Below are 19,478 nucleotides of genomic sequence, written 5' to 3'. Positions count from 1 at the left end.
TTAATTAGGGATTTCTCATCATCATAGGTGCCGCGCACAAATATTGTGGAAACAAAAACTGAAAACAACACCTTCCATGAAATTTCATTTCAAAATATTAGAATTCCTTACCTCGATTCCATCCACCAGGAAACGAGACCTCTGCTACCCACCACCCCTTCTTCAACACCTTCCCCACCATCTTCTCTGCATCCCTTAATGCAGTCTCCAACACAAAGGGAATGAAGAAAGGATCTTCCCCAACCAAAAGGTAAAATATGTGTTTCTCTTAGAATCTATATACAAAGAAATTTCTCAAAGAGGCCTTTATATATGTCTTTCTTTTCTTTTACGACTGCAGATGAAGCTTTTCAGCTGAACCTCCCTCCCAGCTTGGATTTTTGTTCATGGTGAAGAGGTCTGAAGCCAATAGTCATTGAGCATCCAAGGACCCTCCAAACTCCCTTGTAATTTTGGTTCAAGCCATCCAAAAATGGCTTCTTCCAGCACCCATAGAGCCTCTTCTTCTTCTACTATTTCTCGTAATTATGATGTGTTCTTGAGTTTTAAAGGTGGAGACACTCGCAAAAATTTCACTGATCATCTGTATACCACTTTGACTGCATATGGAATTCAAACTTTCAGAGATGATGAAGAACTTGAGAAAGGAGAAGATATTGCATCTGATCTCTTAAGAGCTATAGAAGAATCAAGGGTTTTTATTATTATTTTCTCAAAAAATTATGCTTACTCCAGATGGTGTTTAAATGAACTCGTAAAGATCATTGAACGCAAGAGCCAAAAGGAATCAGTGGTACTTCTACCAATTTTCTACCATGTGGATCCATCTGACGTACGAAACCAAAGGGGAAGTTTCGGAGACGCACTTGCCTGCCATGAAAGAGATGCAAATCAAGAAAAGAAGGAGATGATACAAAAGTGGAGGATTGCCTTGAGAAAAGCAGCTAATCTATCTGGATGCCATGTGGATGACCAGTAAGTATGCTTCTCTTCACCTCTCGTTTATCTGTTTAAATGGGATATTGAAAATGCAAATTTGGAAGAACGATTTTCATTTAAAAAAAAAAATTAAATATGACTTCTTTAGGGATAAAAATGCCTGTCAACAATTATTCAATCTCCATCTCAAATCGATCAAACACTTTTTGGATAAAAAGTACTTCAAGAGTTAAAAAAAAAAAAATATCAAAAGGAGATTATATATGTAATTTTCAATACATTGAAGTTTTTTGATATTTATTTAAATGGAATATTTCTTTAGAGATTTTATTTGCAATTTTCAATACATTGAAATTTTATGTGCAATCAAATATTAGTTTTTGAATCCCTTTTAATCAATATCTTATTTTGCTATGTGGCACTGGTACTTGCATAATGCCTATGAATTCCATGCTCACTTACTACAAAGATCCCCATGCATCTCCCTTTATTTCCTGAATTTCAATTTACATTTTTGCTTGTTTTTTGCGTATATATTCTTCAAAAAGTCTTAATTCCCCTGCACTAAATGCTCACTCATTCCAACAATATTGATGCCAAGCTTATTTTGTGATCTTCACGATGGATTTTCATTATGTCAAAGGGAGTAACCATTTTGTCCCTTTGACCTTTTGAGTTCATTTCGATTAATTTACCTTAAACTCTGCCCTTTAACATTCCTATCATGCTCTTTTAGAATGATTTTACTTGTAAGTCTATTCTCATGATGAAGCTCTCATGAATATGTGTTGGTCCAAAAATACAATTATCAAAATTTAACCTTTTTTTTTAATTTTCTCTAAAGCAAATCATATTGAAGTTCCCAGTCAACAAGCAAATCATGAAATTTTCCACATTCACCTGTTTCCTGATTCCTCTTTGGAAATGCAACATTAATTGGCAAGCTAAAAATGGAGTCCTTGCAACATTGGTAAGTATTGGTGAGTTAATAAAACCTGAAGACAAGTGACATCGAGGAATCATAAGCAACTTGTTTGTGAAATAAAAGTTGAAAAAAGGCATTAGCTTGTTCATAGAGTAGTCCTACACAATGCTCTAACAGTATGAGTATTGAAATTTGCAACTTGGCACATTAGTAGTTTGATACTTGCAAATTTTGAAGCTTAAATATGTAAGTAAATTGGCTTGACTCCTTTCTTTTGCATTCCATTGCTACTAATTCAATAATATTGGACACCGCCATACGCGACTAAATTTATTTTAAATTTATTATATTTTGTAACTGATTCTAACTCATCATTGTACTTAATTTATATGATTGGCAGGTATGAGACTGAGGTTGTCAAGGAAATTGTTAATACAATCATTAGAAGATTAGACCTTCAACCTTTAAGTGTAGGAAAAAACATGGTTGGAATTAGTGTACATTTGGAAAAATTGAAATTGTTGATGAACACCAAGTTAAATAAGGTTAGCATCGTAGGGATATTTGGAATTGGTGGGGTCGGCAAGACTACTATCGCCAAGGCTATTTATAATGAGATCTCACATCGATATGATGGTAGTAGCTTTCTTAGAAATATCAAAGAGAGATCCAATGGTGATATACTTCAGTTACAACAGGAACTTCTTCATGGTATCCTAAGGGGAAAAAATTTTAAAATAAACAATGTTGATGAAGGAATTAGTATGATAAAGAGGTGTCTAAGCTCCAAGAGAGTTCTTGTTGTTTTTGATGATGTGGATGAGTTGAAACAACTAGAATATTTGGCTGAAGAGAAGGATTGGTTTTGGGCCAAAAGTACAATCATCATTACATCTAGAGACAAACAAGTGCTTGCTCAATATGGAGCGGATATACCATATGAGGTTTCAAAATTAAACAAGGAAGAAGCTTTTAAGCTCTTTAGTTTGTGGGCCTTTAAACAAAATCGTCCCAAAGAAGTTTATAAAAACCTCTCATACAATATCATAGATTATGCTAATGGCCTTCCGTTAGCACTTAAAGTTTTAGGTGCTTCTCTTTTTGGAAAGAAAATAAGTGAATGGGAAAGTGCACTGTGTAAGCTAAAAGTAATACCCCACATGGAAATTCACAGTGTACTTAGAATAAGTTTTGATGGACTCGATGATATAGACAAGGGGATGTTTTTGGATGTTGCATGCTTTTTCAAAGGAGATCACAAAGATTTTGTTTCAAGAATATTGGGCCCTCATGCAGAGCATGCAATAACAACTCTAGCTGACAAATGTCTCATAACTATTTCAAAAAACATGCTAGATATGCATGATTTAATACAACAAATGGGTTGGGAGGTTATTCGTCAAGAATGTCCTGAAGACCCTGGAAGAAGGAGTAGATTGTGGGATTATAATGCCTATCACGTGCTAATAAGAAATACGGTAAGAGTCAAAGGCATGAACTTGTTTATATACGTGTGTATGCAAGCTTCAATACTATTATTATTTTTTCATAAATTAGCCATGTATATAACTCAATTAAGTCTAATGCATCTTTTGTTATGCCTACTCGTCTTATATTTTTCAGGGGACAAGAGCAATTGAGGGACTATTTCTAGATAGATGTAAATTTAATCCATCACAGCTTACTACAGAATCTTTCAAAGAGATGAATAGACTTAGATTGCTCAAAATCCATAATCCTCGTAGAAAGCTATTTCTTGAAGACCACCTTCCAAGGGACTTTGAATTCTCTTCTAATGAGTTAACATATCTGCATTGGGATGGATACCCTTTAGAATCTTTGCCATTGAATTTTCATGCAAAGAACCTTGTTGGACTCTTACTAAGGAACAGCAATATAAAGCAACTTTGGAGAGGGAATAAGGTATTGTTATTATTATTTAGTTACAGTTTAATTTTATATTAATTTTTAACATTTATATAAGTTCATCTATTGAAAAAAATTATTTTGTTACAGCTTCATGACAAGTTGAGGGTTATTGATCTCAGTAACTCTGTCCATCTCATCAGAATCCCAGACTTCTTAAGTGTGCCAAACTTGGAGATTCTAACTCTAGAAGGTTGTACAATGCATGGTACTTAAAAGATTGGTGCAGCAGTATTATAATTACTAAAACTAACTTGTTTTTTATTTTTTTAATTTTCCCTTGAATCTTGCAGGATGTGTAAACCTGGAGCTTCTTCCAAGAGGCATTTACAAGTGGAAACACCTTCTAACTTTTTCTTGCAATGGCTGTTCAAAGCTAGAAAGATTTCCAGAAATCAAAGGCAATATGAGAGAGCTAAGGGTGCTTGATTTGAGTGGAACAGCTATAATGGACTTACCATCATCAATTACACATCTAAATGGTCTTCAAACTCTCCTACTTCAAGAGTGTTTAAAGCTCCACCAAATCCCTAATCATATTTGCCATTTATCATCATTGAAAGAATTGGACCTCGGTCACTGCAACATAATGGAAGGAGGAATTCCTAGTGATATTTGCCATTTATCATCATTACAGAAACTAAATCTGGAACGGGGTCATTTTAGTAGCATACCTACTACCATCAATCAGCTTTCCAGGCTGGAAGTCCTTAACCTTAGTCACTGCAACAATCTTGAACAAATTCCAGAGCTTCCATCACGGCTACGGCTTTTAGATGCACACGGTTCAAATCGCACTTCATCAAGAGCCCCGTTTTTGCCATTGCATTCTCTGGTCAATTGCATCAGTTGGGCACAGGTATCATTTTCATGTCACACACTAGTTATATGCAGACTCTATATTTACATGGTGCTTTGGTGCAGGATTCGAAACGCACTAGTTTTAGTGATTCTTCCTACCATGGCAAGGGAACTTGTATTGTTCTTCCCGGAAGTGATGGAATTCCAGAATGGATAATGCATTGGAGAAATACACCTTTTCTAATAACAAAACTCCCTCAGAATTGGCACCAAAATAATGAGTTTTTGGGATTTGCTATATGCTGTGTTTATGTTCCACTTGCTGATGAATCTGACAAACCCAAAAAGGAATCTGCACATGGGCCCGAGAATGAATCAGACAATAAATCTGAGGATGAATCTACTCATACATGGAAGAATGAAACAGATGATAAATCTGTGGCTGAATCTTCTCGTAAGAATGAACATAAACATACACATTCTTGTCGTCTGCAGTGTGATCTGTATATCGGTGGTGATGGATTTGGATTAAAAATTGTAGATCGTCCCTTCTTTCGATCGAATTGTTTTTGCTATAAAGAAGACAAGGACGAAGATAATGAGAGTGTATCAGATCAAACGTGGGTGGTTTGCTATTCCAAGGCGGCTATTCCGGAAATGTTTCGCTCTTATCAATGGACTGATATCGTGCCTGTATTTCACGGCTTTGACATTAATTCTGAGAAAGCGGTGAAAGTGAAGGAGTGTGGAGTGCGCCTTATATATTCCCAAGACCTTCAACAAAGCCATCCATTAACAACACAGACAGAGGGCGCAGATGTTAGACTATGCATTACATGCCAAAGGGATGGGGCACTTCGACGGAAGCGGTGTTTTGCGGGCAGTGACATGAATGAAGTGCCCATTATCGAGAATCCCTTAGAACTTGATAGATTATGTCTGCGGGATTGCAAAAATCTTACGAGTCTGCCCAGTGGCATTTGTAATTTCAAATCCCTTGCAACTCTCTGTTGCTCTGGCTGTTCACAACTAGAGAGCTTTCCAGAAATCCTGCAAGATATGGAGAGCTTGAGAAATCTTTATTTAGATGGAACCGCCATAAAAGAGATACCATCATCAATTCAACGTCTAAGAGGGCTTCAATGTTTGCTTCTGTTAAACTGCAAAAACCTCGTGAATCTTCCCGAGAGTATTTGTAATTTGACATCTTTTAAAATTCTCATTGTCAAAAGCTGTCCAAACTTCAAGAAATTGCCAGACAACTTGGGGAGACTACAATCTTTACTTCGTCTTATTGTTGGGCATTTAGATTCAATGAATTTTCCATTGCCATCTTTGTCCGGTTTATGCTCCTTGAGGACATTAAAAATTCAAGGCTGCAATCTAAGGGAATTTCCCAGTGAAATTTATTACCTATCATCACTGGTAACATTATCTCTGGGGGGGAACCACTTTAGTCGCATACCTGATGGGATCGGTCAACTTTATAACCTAGAACATCTTTACTTGAGTCACTGCAAGATGCTTCAACATATTCCAGAACTTCCATCAGGTTTAAGGCGTCTAGATGCCCATCAATGCACATCCCTGGAAAATTTATCCAGTCCATCAAATCTTCTCTGGTCTTCTTTATTCAAATGTTTTAAATCCCAAAGTCAGGTATGGTTTTCATGTATCATTTAACCTTTCTTTTCCTGAAGACACAAAATTCAGAGGGTAATTTTTGTGCAGGGGCGTGAAGTTAGAAGATTTATCAAAGCTTTTATTGGTGAAAGTAATGGGATTCCGGAGTGGATAAGCCATCAGAAAAGCGGGTTCAAAATAACAATGAAACTTCCTTGGAGTTGGTATGAAAATGATGACTTCTTGGGCTTTGTTCTGTGCTCTCTTTGTGTTCCGCTTGAGATTGAGACCACAACACATAGGCGTTTCAACTGTAAATTGAATTTCGATGGTAACAGTGCATATTTTTCCCAGCAATTTCATCAATTTTGTGAATTCTGCTATGATGAAGATGCATCAAGTCAAGGGTGCTTGATATATTATCCCAAGTCACGTATTCCTGAGAGATATCACTCAAATGAATGGAGAACCTTGAACGTTTCATTTAATGTCTACTTAGGTGTTAAACCAGTGAAAGTGGCGAGGTGTGGCTTCCACTTTCTATATGCCCACGATTATGAACAGGACAATCTAACAATTGTACAACGTAGAAGTAAGCTGTGACACCAGTTCAGCAGTAGAAGATACTAATACTGATGTGGAGAGAAGCTGTGATGGCACCACCCTGAATATTGATGGTAATGGTGTTGATGCCCAAGACCATGAAATGGACCATATGCACAGATGGCTGGAGCTTCTTTGTTGATGTTGACCAAACATTTACCTCAACTTTTTGGTAATTAAGCCACCCTCCTTTTCTTAGTTTCTATTTTATATGCCTTGCTGATTCCAAGGGGCTGAAATTCCTTCTACTGAAGTTTTTGTTTTGTTTTTTTTTTTTTTTTTTTCTCAAAACCCATTTTTATTGGGACTCGTTTTAGGGCATTTCTAGGACAAGCTTGATTGTTGTTAATTTTTTTGCAGATTAAACATTTTGTTGGATAAGTTAGTACACACCAACCTTCATCAGTTAAGCCATGTCCGGATGTCCTTATTAATCAAGGCAAGTCAAATACTTCAACCCAGTCTTAGATTTTGATTAAAGTGATGCCAATTTAAACTCACTCTTGCACTATGCATAATTCTTGGTGTAAAGAGATAGAATCTCCAACCTAGAATGAGCAATCAAATTAGGTGGGAAAGAATATTTCAATTTCAAGTATTTTGTTTTGGAATACTTTAATATCCATGTTAGTTTTTGTTCCCACATACATCAAATGAGCAAAAATATAAAATTATGACATTGCATTTGTTAATTAAGTTATTACTTTTGAAGCATCAACCATTTTGTGAAACTAGTTTATCATAAAAACTAACATACGTACAATTTAATGTCTCAACCTTGGGTTTGATTGATATCCAAATGAAATATCTCAAGCAATTGAAAGTGAAAGTTGAGATGATTATTCAAGGGCCTAAAGCTCGATTGATCAACCATACATCCTTATTCATTAAGGCAAGTTAGACATTACAAGCAAATTTCCAATTTTTATTAAACTCTTATCAAGTTGAATTCACACCCTTTTTTAATTTGCTACTCCATTTGTATTTTATTTTATTTTTTCAAATCTAAAAGGGAAAGAGAATGTCAAATTAAGAACAAGCAATCAAATTCAAGAGGAGAAGGTGTTATGAGGTGACATATTCATACAAAAAAAGAAAGATAAGAAAGTGTTATTTATAGTGAGTGATCTTTGGTAAGGATTAGGTCAAGCGACTTAAGGATCTTAATTTTAGAGTTTTAGAGGGTTGTATTGCAATATTTTGTATTGTTCCAAAATTTTCAAAGGATGAGATTGTCAATGTACTAGTTTAAGTAGACAAATTTGCTCTATAGGTTATTGGTTCAAAACTACTTTACTACCACTAAGTCTTATATTAACACATACAAGTTGGAAACATAAATTGAAGCTAATTATGTTGTTTTGGATTTGGTTAATTAATTACAAATTTAAATTTTGAATTTAATATAAAAAGAAGTGCATAAAACTTAAGAAAGTTAAAAATATCATTTCTTTATTGATTTCTTCCTTTCAACTTTGTTAAACTTTTCATTATATTCTAAGGTTTTTGTTCTTCTAATGAGAAAATTAATTTCATGCCTATTGTTATCAAACATTAAAATGAAAAGAAATGATCGACCATTTCAACATTCCATTTATAAGTGCATCCAAATACAAGAATTGGAATTACCAAATTTATTTTTATTCAAGATCAAATAAGAATGAAAGCAAAATGTTTATTCTCATCTCAATTCCCACATACCAAACATTGTCTAAGGTTTCGTTTGGTACATGAAAATAGGAATGGAAATAGAATGAGGATATGGTGAATCCTAATCCCATGTAAGATAAGATAAATGAATCAAAATCCCAGTGATAATGGAATTTGGTTTCCATAACAATGATTTTTTATTCCTATTCTTATTCCAAAAACAATCCAAACACATTAACTCATTCCCATGCTTTATTCTATGATTTCAAACAAGGCCTATATAGAGATACTTTAGAAGTTACATGATTTGTATAATAGCATACTCTTTTTAACTATATTATATTTGTAATCAAATATTAAAGAAAATGGGGTGAGATTTTTTTTTAAAATAATGATTATTTTCATATAATTTTTATAAGCATTAATTTTATAAATTTTTTTATTATTTTATGAATTTTTTTTTTTGGAATAATTTTCTTTTCATACTTCCAAAAGAATAAATGGGAAAAAGGAACAAAAAGTGCCTTTTTTAGTTGCTATTATAATATAGCTAGCACTAAACTTTAATGTTCAAAGAAATCTTTAAGTTATAGATATTATTTTGAACTTCAATCGTGACACTTATCTTTTGCACTACCGTTATTTATGGTAAGTTCTTCAAGGAGTTGGTTAAATGATTGCTTTCTCAATTTCTTTGAGGGATTTCAATGAATTGAGTAGATAAATTTTGAATTTCATAATTATAGTAGAAAAGGCATTCATGAAAACTCTAATTTAACTTTGCAAAAATAATTAAAGGATAAATATTTAATATAAAAAAGTAACTTTTTTCTCCATTAATCATCAAATGAAGCATAATTGCACTTACTTTGTAGTAATGACAAAAGGATAAATATTAAAGAAAAGGAGATAATATTTTTTTCTTAAAAAATATTATCATTTGACATAACTTTTATGAGCATATATTTCATAAATTCATTATATGATATCATTTTTTGAATAATTTGAGAACAAATAAGGAGACTTTGGAATAAATGTCAAGTGAAACCATTGTTACTAAATTCAAATAAAAAAAAATTGGTTTAAGAAAAAAGAGAAAGTATTATAAATAGCATAGTATTAAATTCCAAGGGATGAAAATAAAATTGAAAGATGAAATATCACATTAAGTAGGGACGCAATATTTGCTTTTCCATATGAAGCCAACTATTATTAAGTGATTATATATATACATGCAAATTTCGCACAAAGATTCATAAAAGTTTTCATGAAAGTGCAAAAAAGCTACCAAATTGGAATGTAAATATATAAAAAGGAAAACTATTGTATAGTTTTAGTCATTTTTTTATTCATATCCATCGAATCTCCTATCGTTATATATATTTGGAACCTCTAGCTATATAAATATTTTGAAAAACAAAAAAAAATTATTAAATTGATTTTGTGTACTTCGAGCGGCTCAAAGTTATAGCTAAAATTTAATACGGAGAACATGCATAAAAGATTTCTTTTCTTAATATATATATATATATATATATTTGTGTGTGTGTGTAATAAAAGGGCATAAGGTTCCTCAAATATTATTTTGGAAAAAAAATTTAAAAGAAATGCTTCTAAAAATTATACTATTTGTATTTAACTAGTCACCAATGAATGCCAAAAAGGAGAAAAACAAAAGAAAAATGAAAAAAACAACTATTATTTTTTTCATTTTACCCAAACATGAGAAATAGTGAGAAAGTTCCTTGGCTTATTAAACTTTGGTAGTAGCTTACCTTCAAAACAATTTCTTACCAAGATCTAAATTTCAAAAAATGATATGAAATATTTTCATGCAATTTTCCTTGGTTTATTAAACTTTGGATGGTAGTGTGCCTTCAAGCAAATTTCTTAGAATGCCTTTGTCATCAAAGTTCAAGACAATCACTAAGAGAGAAGATTAATTGATTGTTGAATGTTGAAAGGAGAAAAACAAAAAATAAAATGCAAAATATAGTCATCAAAGATCTTTAACTTATAAGAGAAACACTAAAAGTAAGAAGATTGGTTGTTGAATGTTGAAAGGAGAAAAAAAAAGAAAAAAATAAGGATTTTAACTTTGTTGATTTTTGAATGCTACATCTCCTTTCTAGAAGTTTATAATACTTATTTTAAATAACCATTAATTGGTTTTCCTCCATTTGAAAGATATTTTTTTTTTTTTAAACAATAGTAGAAACTAAACAATTTTTTAAAAAGAGAGTTTCTATAATATCAAGAGAAAGATATATTTACCAAATAAAAATAATATTTTTCTTTAAGAGAAAGTTTCATAGAAACTAACCCATAATATGTAAGTGAATCATTCAAAGGGAGAAAAACAATTAAAGACAAGGAAAAAATTTCTTATCTTTCCAAATTTAATGAAATCCTTTCAAAAAAAGAGAAAAAAAGAGAAAAAAATCCTTTCAATATCTTCAAGTTAAGAGATTTTTAAATTCTAATTGGTATCAAACAAAGGATAATTGCACTTACTTCAATCATTTGCAAGAATGATAAAAGGATAAAAATTAAAGAAAAGGAGATGATTTTTTTTTAATATATAAATGAATTATAAATTTGATATAACTTTGACAAGCACATTTTTAAGAAATTCCTTATATAACATCATCTTTGGAATGATTTGAGAGCAAATAAGGAGGCTTTGGAATGAATGTCAAATGTGTTAGTGCTGGTTGGTCTAACTGTGCTCTGGGGTTGTTCGGGTTGAGATAACCTGCAAGCGGCAAGCACACCTACAAGAAGGAATTCCTGCCTGGGTTGTCAGGGCAAATCCCTTTTCTCAAAGGTGTATTTAAAAATAATTAAATGGTTGGAAATGCAAGGAAAACAAGAAGCAAAAAATCTTTTCTCTAAAATTTTATATGGGAGGATTTTGCGTGCATATTTTATTCATAATTTATTGGGTTTGATAAAGGATGGAAGGTATCGGAAATATCTCGGCCCAGCCCACCATGCGCATTCAAACTTCGCTACCTGCCAAATGATCTACGAGGTTCGATGTCATGTGCCATTCCACCTTTTACCTTTAAGAAAAGATTTAAACTTTAAGTGCTATGGCTGGCCGATGGTTCAAAAATAAATTATTTAAACCCATGACCTCAGGCATAGAGTGAGAGCAGCACGCCACCAACCTAACTTTGTTAATATTATATTGTTATGTTTGACTTATATATACAATATTTATTTATGTATATTATATTAAGATTCTCATTTTTATATATTCATATTTATAAATATAATATATGTTTTTTAATGTATATAAATAAAATTATTACAAATAAATTAATTTTAATTATCATCATTCCTTTTATGTCATGAGATACATTTATATAAAATTTACTTTTAAATTCTAAATATTATCATTAAATATTATAAATTATATCATATATATATATATATATATTAATTTTTTAATAAAACAACATCAAAATATTTATTATTATTTTTTCTATTCATTTCTTAGAATTGTTATAGACATTTATATAATTTTTAATTATTTTTTGTTTCATTAATATTTTTCACGTTATATTATGATATATATATATATATATATATATATATATATATATATATATATATATATATATATATATATATATAAATAAAACCGATTTACTAATATATTTATAAAAATCAATATTTTTAATAAAAAATCTATATTTTTAATTAAAAAAACTAATAAATTTCATAAAAAGATGATAAAATTTTCCAATCGTTATTTATAAAAAAATAATATTATCAAAATACAAGAGACAAAAAATAAAACAAATTACAATTAGAATATGAAATGGAAGGACAAAAATTAAGTATATGATTAATTAAAAAGAAAAGCATTACTTTTTAGTCTTAAATAGGGATTTCTCATCATCATAATTATGTCCTCTGGCTGCCGCACAAATATTGTGGAAACAAAAACTAAAAACAACACCTTCCATGAAATTTCATTTCAAAATATTAGAATTCCTCAACTCCATTCCATCCACTGGTCAACGAGACCTCTGCTACCCACCGCCTCTTCTTCAACACCTTCCCCACCATCTTCTCTGCATCCCTTAATGCAGTCTCCAACACAAAGGGAATGGAGAAAGGATCTTCCCCAACCAAAAGGTTAAATATGTGTGAGTTTCTCTTAGAATTTATATACAAAGAAATTTGTCAAAGAGGCTTCATATATGTTTTTTTTTTCTTTTATGATTGCAGATGAGCCTTTTTAGCTGAACCTCCCTCCCAGCTTGGATTTTTGTTCATGGTGAAGAGGTTGCTTCTCTTCACCTCGTGTAGAAATGGGTTATCTGTTTAAATGGAATATTGAAAATGCAAATTCGGAAGAATGACTTTCATTTTTCAAAAATATGAAATATAACTTCTTTTGGACAAAAATGCCCTTAACTAATTTTTTAATTCAATCCCACATCAAACACTTTTGGATAAAAGTTAGTAAAAACTAATAACGTATCAAAAGGAGGTTACATGTGCAATTTTCAATACATGGAAGTTATTTGATATTTCTTTTCATTGAATATTTCTTTAGGGATTTTATGTGCAATTTTTAAATCCTTTTAATCAATATCCTATTTTGCTATAAGGCACAGTGATTGCATAATCCCTTTAAATTCCATGCTCACTTACTGCAAAGATTCCCATGCATCTCCCTCGATTTCCTGAGTTTCAATTTATATTTTTGCTTGTCTTTTTTTTTTTTTTTTTTTGTGTTTATTCTTCAAAAAGTCTTAATTCCCATGCACTCAATGCATACTCACTGCAAAAATATCATTGCTAAGTTTGTTCTATAATCTTCATGATGGATTTTTATTATGTTTAAAGGGAGTAACAATTTTGTCCCTTTGACCTTTCAAGCTCGTTTGGATTAATTTACCCTAAACTCTGCCCTTTAACATTCCTATCATTCTCTTTTGGAATGATTTTACTTGTAAGTTTATTCTCATAATGAAGCTTTAGTTCCTCATGAATATGAAAATGTTAACGAATTCTAACTTCAATTTTTCCCTTGTGTTGGTCCAAAAGTACAAATATCAAAATTTAACTTTTAATTTTCTATAAAGTGTACTTTGACACTTCTATCATATTTAAGTTCATAATCCACAAGCAAATCATGAAATTTTCTACATTCACTTGTTTCCTCATTCCTTTATGGAAATGCAAAATTAATTGGCAGACTAAAAATGAAGTCCTTGCAACATTCGTAAGAGCATTGATAAGTTAATAAAACCTAAAGACAAGTGAAATTGAGGAATCCTAAGCAACTTGTTTGTGAAATAAAAGTTGAAAGAAGTCATTCGGTGGTTCAGAGAGGAGTCCTAAACAATGGTCCAACAGTAAGAGTATTGAAAATTTGCAACTTGGCACATTAGTAGTTTGATACTTGCAAATTTTGAAGCTTAAATATGTAAGTAAATTGGCTTCAGGGCCCCTTTCTTTTGCATTCCATTGCTACTAATTCAGTAATATTGGACACTACCATACACAACTAAATTTATTGTACATTTATTACATTTTGCAACTCATTCTAACTCATCATTGTACTTAATTTATATAATTGGCAGGTATGAGATTGAGGTTGTCAAAGAAATTGTTAATACAATCATTAGAAGATTAAACCATCAACCTTTAAGTGTGGGAAAGAACATAGTTGGGATTAGTGTTCATTTGGAAAAATTGAAATCATTGATGAACACTAACTTGAATAAGGTTAGCGTGGTTGGGATATGTGGAATTGGTGGGGCTGGTAAGACTACTATCGCTAAGGCTATTTATAATGAGATCTCATATCAATATGATGGTAGTAGCTTTCTTAAAAATATCAGAGAGAGATCCAAAGGTGATATACTTCAATTACAACAAGAACTTCTTCATGGTATCCTAAAGGGGAAAATTTTTAAAGTAAACAATATTGATGAAGGAATTAGTATGATAAAGAGGTGTCTCAACTCCAATAGAGTTCTTGTTATTTTTGACGATGTAGACGAGTTGAAGCAACTAGAATATCTGGCTGAAGAGAAGGATTGGTTTGAGGCAAAAAGTACAATCATCATTACATCTAGAGACAAACAAGTGCTTGCTCAATATGGAGTAGATATATCATACGAGGTTTCAAAATTAAATAAGAAAGAAGCTATTGAAGTCTTTAGTTTGTGGGCCTTTCAACATAATCTTCCCAAAGAAGTTTATAAAAACCTCTCATACAATATCATAGATTATGCTAATGGCCTTCCATTAGCACTTAAAGTTTTAGGTGGGTCTCTTTTTGGAAAGACAACAAGTGAATGGGAAAGTGCATTGTGTAAGCTAAAAACAATACCCCACATGGAAATTCACAATGTACTTAGAATAAGTTTTGATGGACTCGATGATGTAGACAAGGGGATATTTTTGGATGTTGCATGTTTTTTCAAAGGGAATGACAAAGATTATGTGTCAAGAATATTGGGTCCTTATGCAGAGTATGGAATAACAACTCTAAATGATAGATGCCTCTTAACCATTTCAAAAAACATGCTAGATATGCATGATTTAATACAACAGATGGGTTGGGAAATTATTCGTCAAGAATGTCTTGAAAACCCTGGAAGAAGGAGTAGATTGTGGGATTTTGATGCCTATCATGTGCTAACAAGAAATATGGTAAGCGTCAAATGCTTGAACTTGGTTTATGTGTGTGTATGCAAGCTTCAATACTATTATTATTTTTTAAGAAATTAATTACCATATATATGACTCATTTAAGTTTCCTACATCTTGTGCTTCACTTACTGTCTTACATTTTTCAGGGGACACAAGCAATTGAAGGACTATTCCTGGATAGATGTAAATTTAATCCCTCACATCTGAACAGAGAATCTTTCAAAGAGATGAATAGACTTAGATTGCTTAAAACCCGTAGCCCTCGTAGAAAGCTATTTCTTGAAGACCATCTTCCAAGAGACTTTGAATTTTCTTCTTATGAGTTAACATATCTTTATTGGGATGGATACCCTTTAGAGTATTTGCCAATGAATTTTCATGCAAAGAACCTTGTTGAACTCTTACTACGGAACAGCAATATAAAGCAACTTTGGAGAGGGAATAAGGTATTATTATTATTATTTAGTTACACTTTTTTTTTATATTAATTTTCATTGTTTATGTAAACTTATCTATTGAAAAAAAATTATTTTGTTCCAGTTTCAAGAGAAGTTGAAGGTTATTGATCTCAGTTACTCCGTTCATCTCATCAAAATCCCAGACTTCTCAAGTGTGCCAAACTTGGAGATTCTAACTCTAGAAGGTTGTACATCGGTACTTAAAAGTTTGGTGCAGCAGTATTATAATCACTAAAACTAACTTGGTTTTTCTTTTTCCCTTGAATCTGGCAGGGTGTGTAAACCTGGAGCTTCTTCCAAGAGGCATTTACAAGTTGAAACACCTTCAAACTTTGTCTTTCAATGGCTGTTCAAAGCTAGAAAGATTTCCAGAAATCAAAGGAAATATGGGAAAGCTGAGGGTGCTTGATTTGAGTGGAACAGCTATAATGGACTTACCATCATCAATTTCACATCTAAATGGTCTTCAAACTCTCCTACTTGAAGACTGTTCAAAGCTTCACAAAATCCCTATTCATATTTGCCACTTATCATCATTGGAAGTATTGGACCTAGGAAACTGCAACATAATGGAAGGAGGAATTCCTAGTGATATTTGCCATTTATCATTATTACAGAAACTAAATCTGGAAGGGGGCCATTTCAGTTGCATACCTGCTACCATCAATCAGCTTTCAAGGCTGAAAGCCCCCTTAACTTAAGTCACTGCAACAATCTTGAACAAATTCCAGAGCTTCCATCAAGTCTACGGCTTTTAGATGCCCATGGTTCAAATTGCACTTCATCAAGAGCCCCGTTTTTGCCATTGCATTCTCTGGTCAATTGCTTCAGTTGGGCAAAGGTATAATTTTCATGTCACAGACTTGTTTTATGCAGACTCTATATTTACATGGTGCTTTGGTGCAGGATTGGGAACGCACTAGTTTTAGCGATTCTTCCTACCATGGGAAGGGAATTTGTATTGTTCTTCCCAGAAGTGATGGAATTCCAGAATGGATGATGTATCGTAGAGATGGATATTTGGTGACAACAGAGCTCCCTCATAATTGGTACCAAAATAATGAGTTTTTGGGATTTGCTATATACTGTGTTCATGTTCCACTTCTTGATGAATCTGAGGACATACCCGAAAAGGAATCTGCACATGGGTCCGAGAGTGAATCAGACGATAAATCTGAGGATGAATCTGCTCATACATGGGAGAATGAAACAGATGATAAATCTGTGGCTGGATCTTTTAGTAAGAATGAATATGAACACACGCATTCTTGTAGTCTGAAGTGTTCTTTGAGTGTCCATGGTGATGGAGTTGGAATGATAGATCTTTCCCTGTTTGAATCCAATTGTTTTTGCTATAAAGAAGGCAAGGACGAAGACAATGAGAGTGTATCAGGTCCAATGTGGGTGGTTTGCTATTCCAAGGCGGCTATTCAGGAGTGGTTTCGCTCTGATCAATGGACTCTCATTGGGACTTCATTTCAGGACTTTTACAATAATTCTGAGAAAGCCTTGAAAGTAAAGGAGTGCGGAGTCCGCCTTATATACTCCCAAGACCTTCAACAAAGCCATCCACTAACGATACAGACAGAGGATGCAGATGTTAGAATATGCAGTGAATGCCAACAGGATGCGACATGCCGACGGAAGCGGTGTTTTAAGGGAAGTGATATGAATGAAGTACCCATTATGGAGAATCCCTTGGAACTTGATAGTTTATGTCTGCGGGATTGCAAAAATCTTACGAGTCTGCCCAGTAGCATTTTCGGTTTCAAATCCCTTGCAGCTGTCTCCTGCTCTGGCTGTTCACAACTAGAGAGCTTTCCAGAAATCGTGCAAGATATGGAGAGCTTGAGAAAGCTTTATTTAGATGGAACCGCCATAAGAGAGATACCATCATCAATTCAACGTCTAAGAGGGCTTCAATCTTTGTTTCTGTCACAATGCAAAAATCTTGTGAATCTTCCTGAGAGTATTTGTAATTTGCATCTTTTAAAACTCTCGTTGTCAGTCGCTGTCCAAACTTCAACAAATTGCCAGACAACTTGGGGAGACTGAAATCTTTAGAGCATCTTTTTGTTGGGTATTTAGATTCAATGAATTTTCAATAGCCGTCTTTGTCCGGTTTATGCTCCTTGAGGATATTAATGCTTCAAGCCTGCAATCTAAGGGAAATTCCTAGTGAAATTTATTACCTATCATCACTAGTAACATTATATCTGATGGGGAACCACTTTAGTCGCATACCTGATGGGATCAGTCAACTTTACAACCTAAAACATTTTGACTTGAGTCACTGCAAGATGCTTCAACATATTCCAGAACTTCCATCAGGTTTAACGTATCTAGATGCCCATCACTGCACATCCCTGGAAAATTTATCCAGTCCATCAAGTCTACTCTGGTCTTCTTTATTCAAATGTTTTAAATCCCAAATTCAGGTATGATTTTCATATAGCATTTAACATTTCTTTTCATGGACACACAAATTTAGAGGGTAATTTTTGTGCAGGGGGTTGAAGTTGGAGCCATTGTCCAAACTTTTGTTCCTGAAAGTAATGGGATTCCCGAGTGGATAAGCCATCAGAAAAGCGGGTTCCAAATAACGATGGAACTTCCTTGGAGTTGGTATGAAAATGATGATTTCTTGGGCTTTGTTCTGTGCTCTCTTCATGTTCCACTTGATACTGAGACCTCAAAACATAGGAGTTTCAACTGTAAATTGAATTTCGATCATGACAGTGCATCTTTTCTGTTGGATGTTATCCGGTTTAAACAATCTTGTGAATGCTGCTACGATGAAGATGAATCAAATCAAGGGTGGTTGATATATTATGCTAAGTCAAATATTCTGAAGAAATATCACTCAAATGAATGGAGAACCTTGAAAGCTTCATTTTATGGCCACTCCAGTAATAAACCAGGGAAAGTGGAGAGGCGTGGCTTCCACTTTCTGTATGCCCATGATTATGAACACAACAATCTCACAATGGTACAAGGCAGCAGTTCTCATGGGGATTTGGGTGGCCTTAGATCTCAGAGAAGCTGTGACACCAGATCAGCAGTAGAAGATACTAATACTGATGCCCAGAGAAGCTGTGATGGCGCAATGAAGAATATTGATGGTAATGGTGTTGATGCCCAAGACCATGAAATGGACCATATGCACAGATGGCTGGAGCTTCTTTGCAAATTTGTCCATTGGATATGCTGTACAAGACACTAATTTCAAGTAAGAGAATTGTTGATGTTGACCAAACATTTATCTCAACTTTTTAGTAAGCCACCTTACTTTTCTCTTCTTATTTTCTATTATATATTCCTCGGTGATTTCAAGAGGTATTCAAAAACCATTTTTATTGGAACCTATTTTAGGGCGCGCATTTGTAGGATAAGCTTGATTGCATTGTTAATTTTTTTTTGAAGATCAAACATTTTGTTGGATAAGTTAGTGCACATCAAGTTTTGATGGGATATTCCAAGCTGCTAAATACATAATGTCAAACGCCCGACCTTCATTGGTTAAACCATGGTTATCCGTATTAATCAAGGCAAGTCAAATGCTTCAAACCAATTTCTAAATTTTGATTAAAGTCATGCCAATTTGAACTCACACTTTTGTACTATCCATAATTCTTGGTCTTAAAAGATAGAATCTCCAAGCTACGAGCAATCAAATTAGGTGGGAAAGAACAATTCAATTTCAAGTATTTTGTTTTGGAATACTTTAAGATGCACGTTGGTATTTGTTCCTGCATATTTCAAATGAGCAAAAATATAAAATTATGGCATTGCATTTGTTAACTAAAGCTGATGTTTGGATTGATTCTTTAGTTCATAAGTTATTACTTTTGAAGCATTAAACATTTTGT

General features: G+C 33.1%; 1 protein-coding gene and 1 pseudogene across 1 annotated transcript; both read left to right on the top strand.

The window, feature by feature from the left end:
* Window positions 1-174: 174 nt before the first annotated feature.
* LOC117914697 (disease resistance protein RUN1-like) lies at window positions 175-7,677 on the top strand. The gene is given in 10 exon segments (XM_034830141.1): window positions 175-250; window positions 341-975; window positions 2,265-3,342; window positions 3,488-3,787; window positions 3,881-3,983; window positions 4,084-4,649; window positions 4,715-6,250; window positions 6,323-6,808; window positions 6,810-6,989; window positions 7,178-7,677. Coding segments are annotated over 8 exon segments (4,722 nt in total). The 5' UTR covers window positions 175-250; window positions 341-472; the 3' UTR covers window positions 6,960-6,989; window positions 7,178-7,677.
* Window positions 7,678-12,755: 5,078 nt separating this feature from the next.
* Window positions 12,756-19,478, top strand: part of LOC117915155 — a 10,762-nt pseudogene continuing 4,039 nt past the window's right edge.

The sequence above is a fragment of the Vitis riparia genome, chromosome 5, assembly GCF_004353265.1.
Source record: "Vitis riparia cultivar Riparia Gloire de Montpellier isolate 1030 chromosome 5, EGFV_Vit.rip_1.0, whole genome shotgun sequence".
In the NCBI taxonomy this organism is placed as follows: domain Eukaryota; kingdom Viridiplantae; phylum Streptophyta; class Magnoliopsida; order Vitales; family Vitaceae; genus Vitis; species Vitis riparia.
The sequence above is the reverse complement of the archived record's forward strand: the minus strand, read 5'-3'. Positions and strand labels throughout refer to the sequence as shown.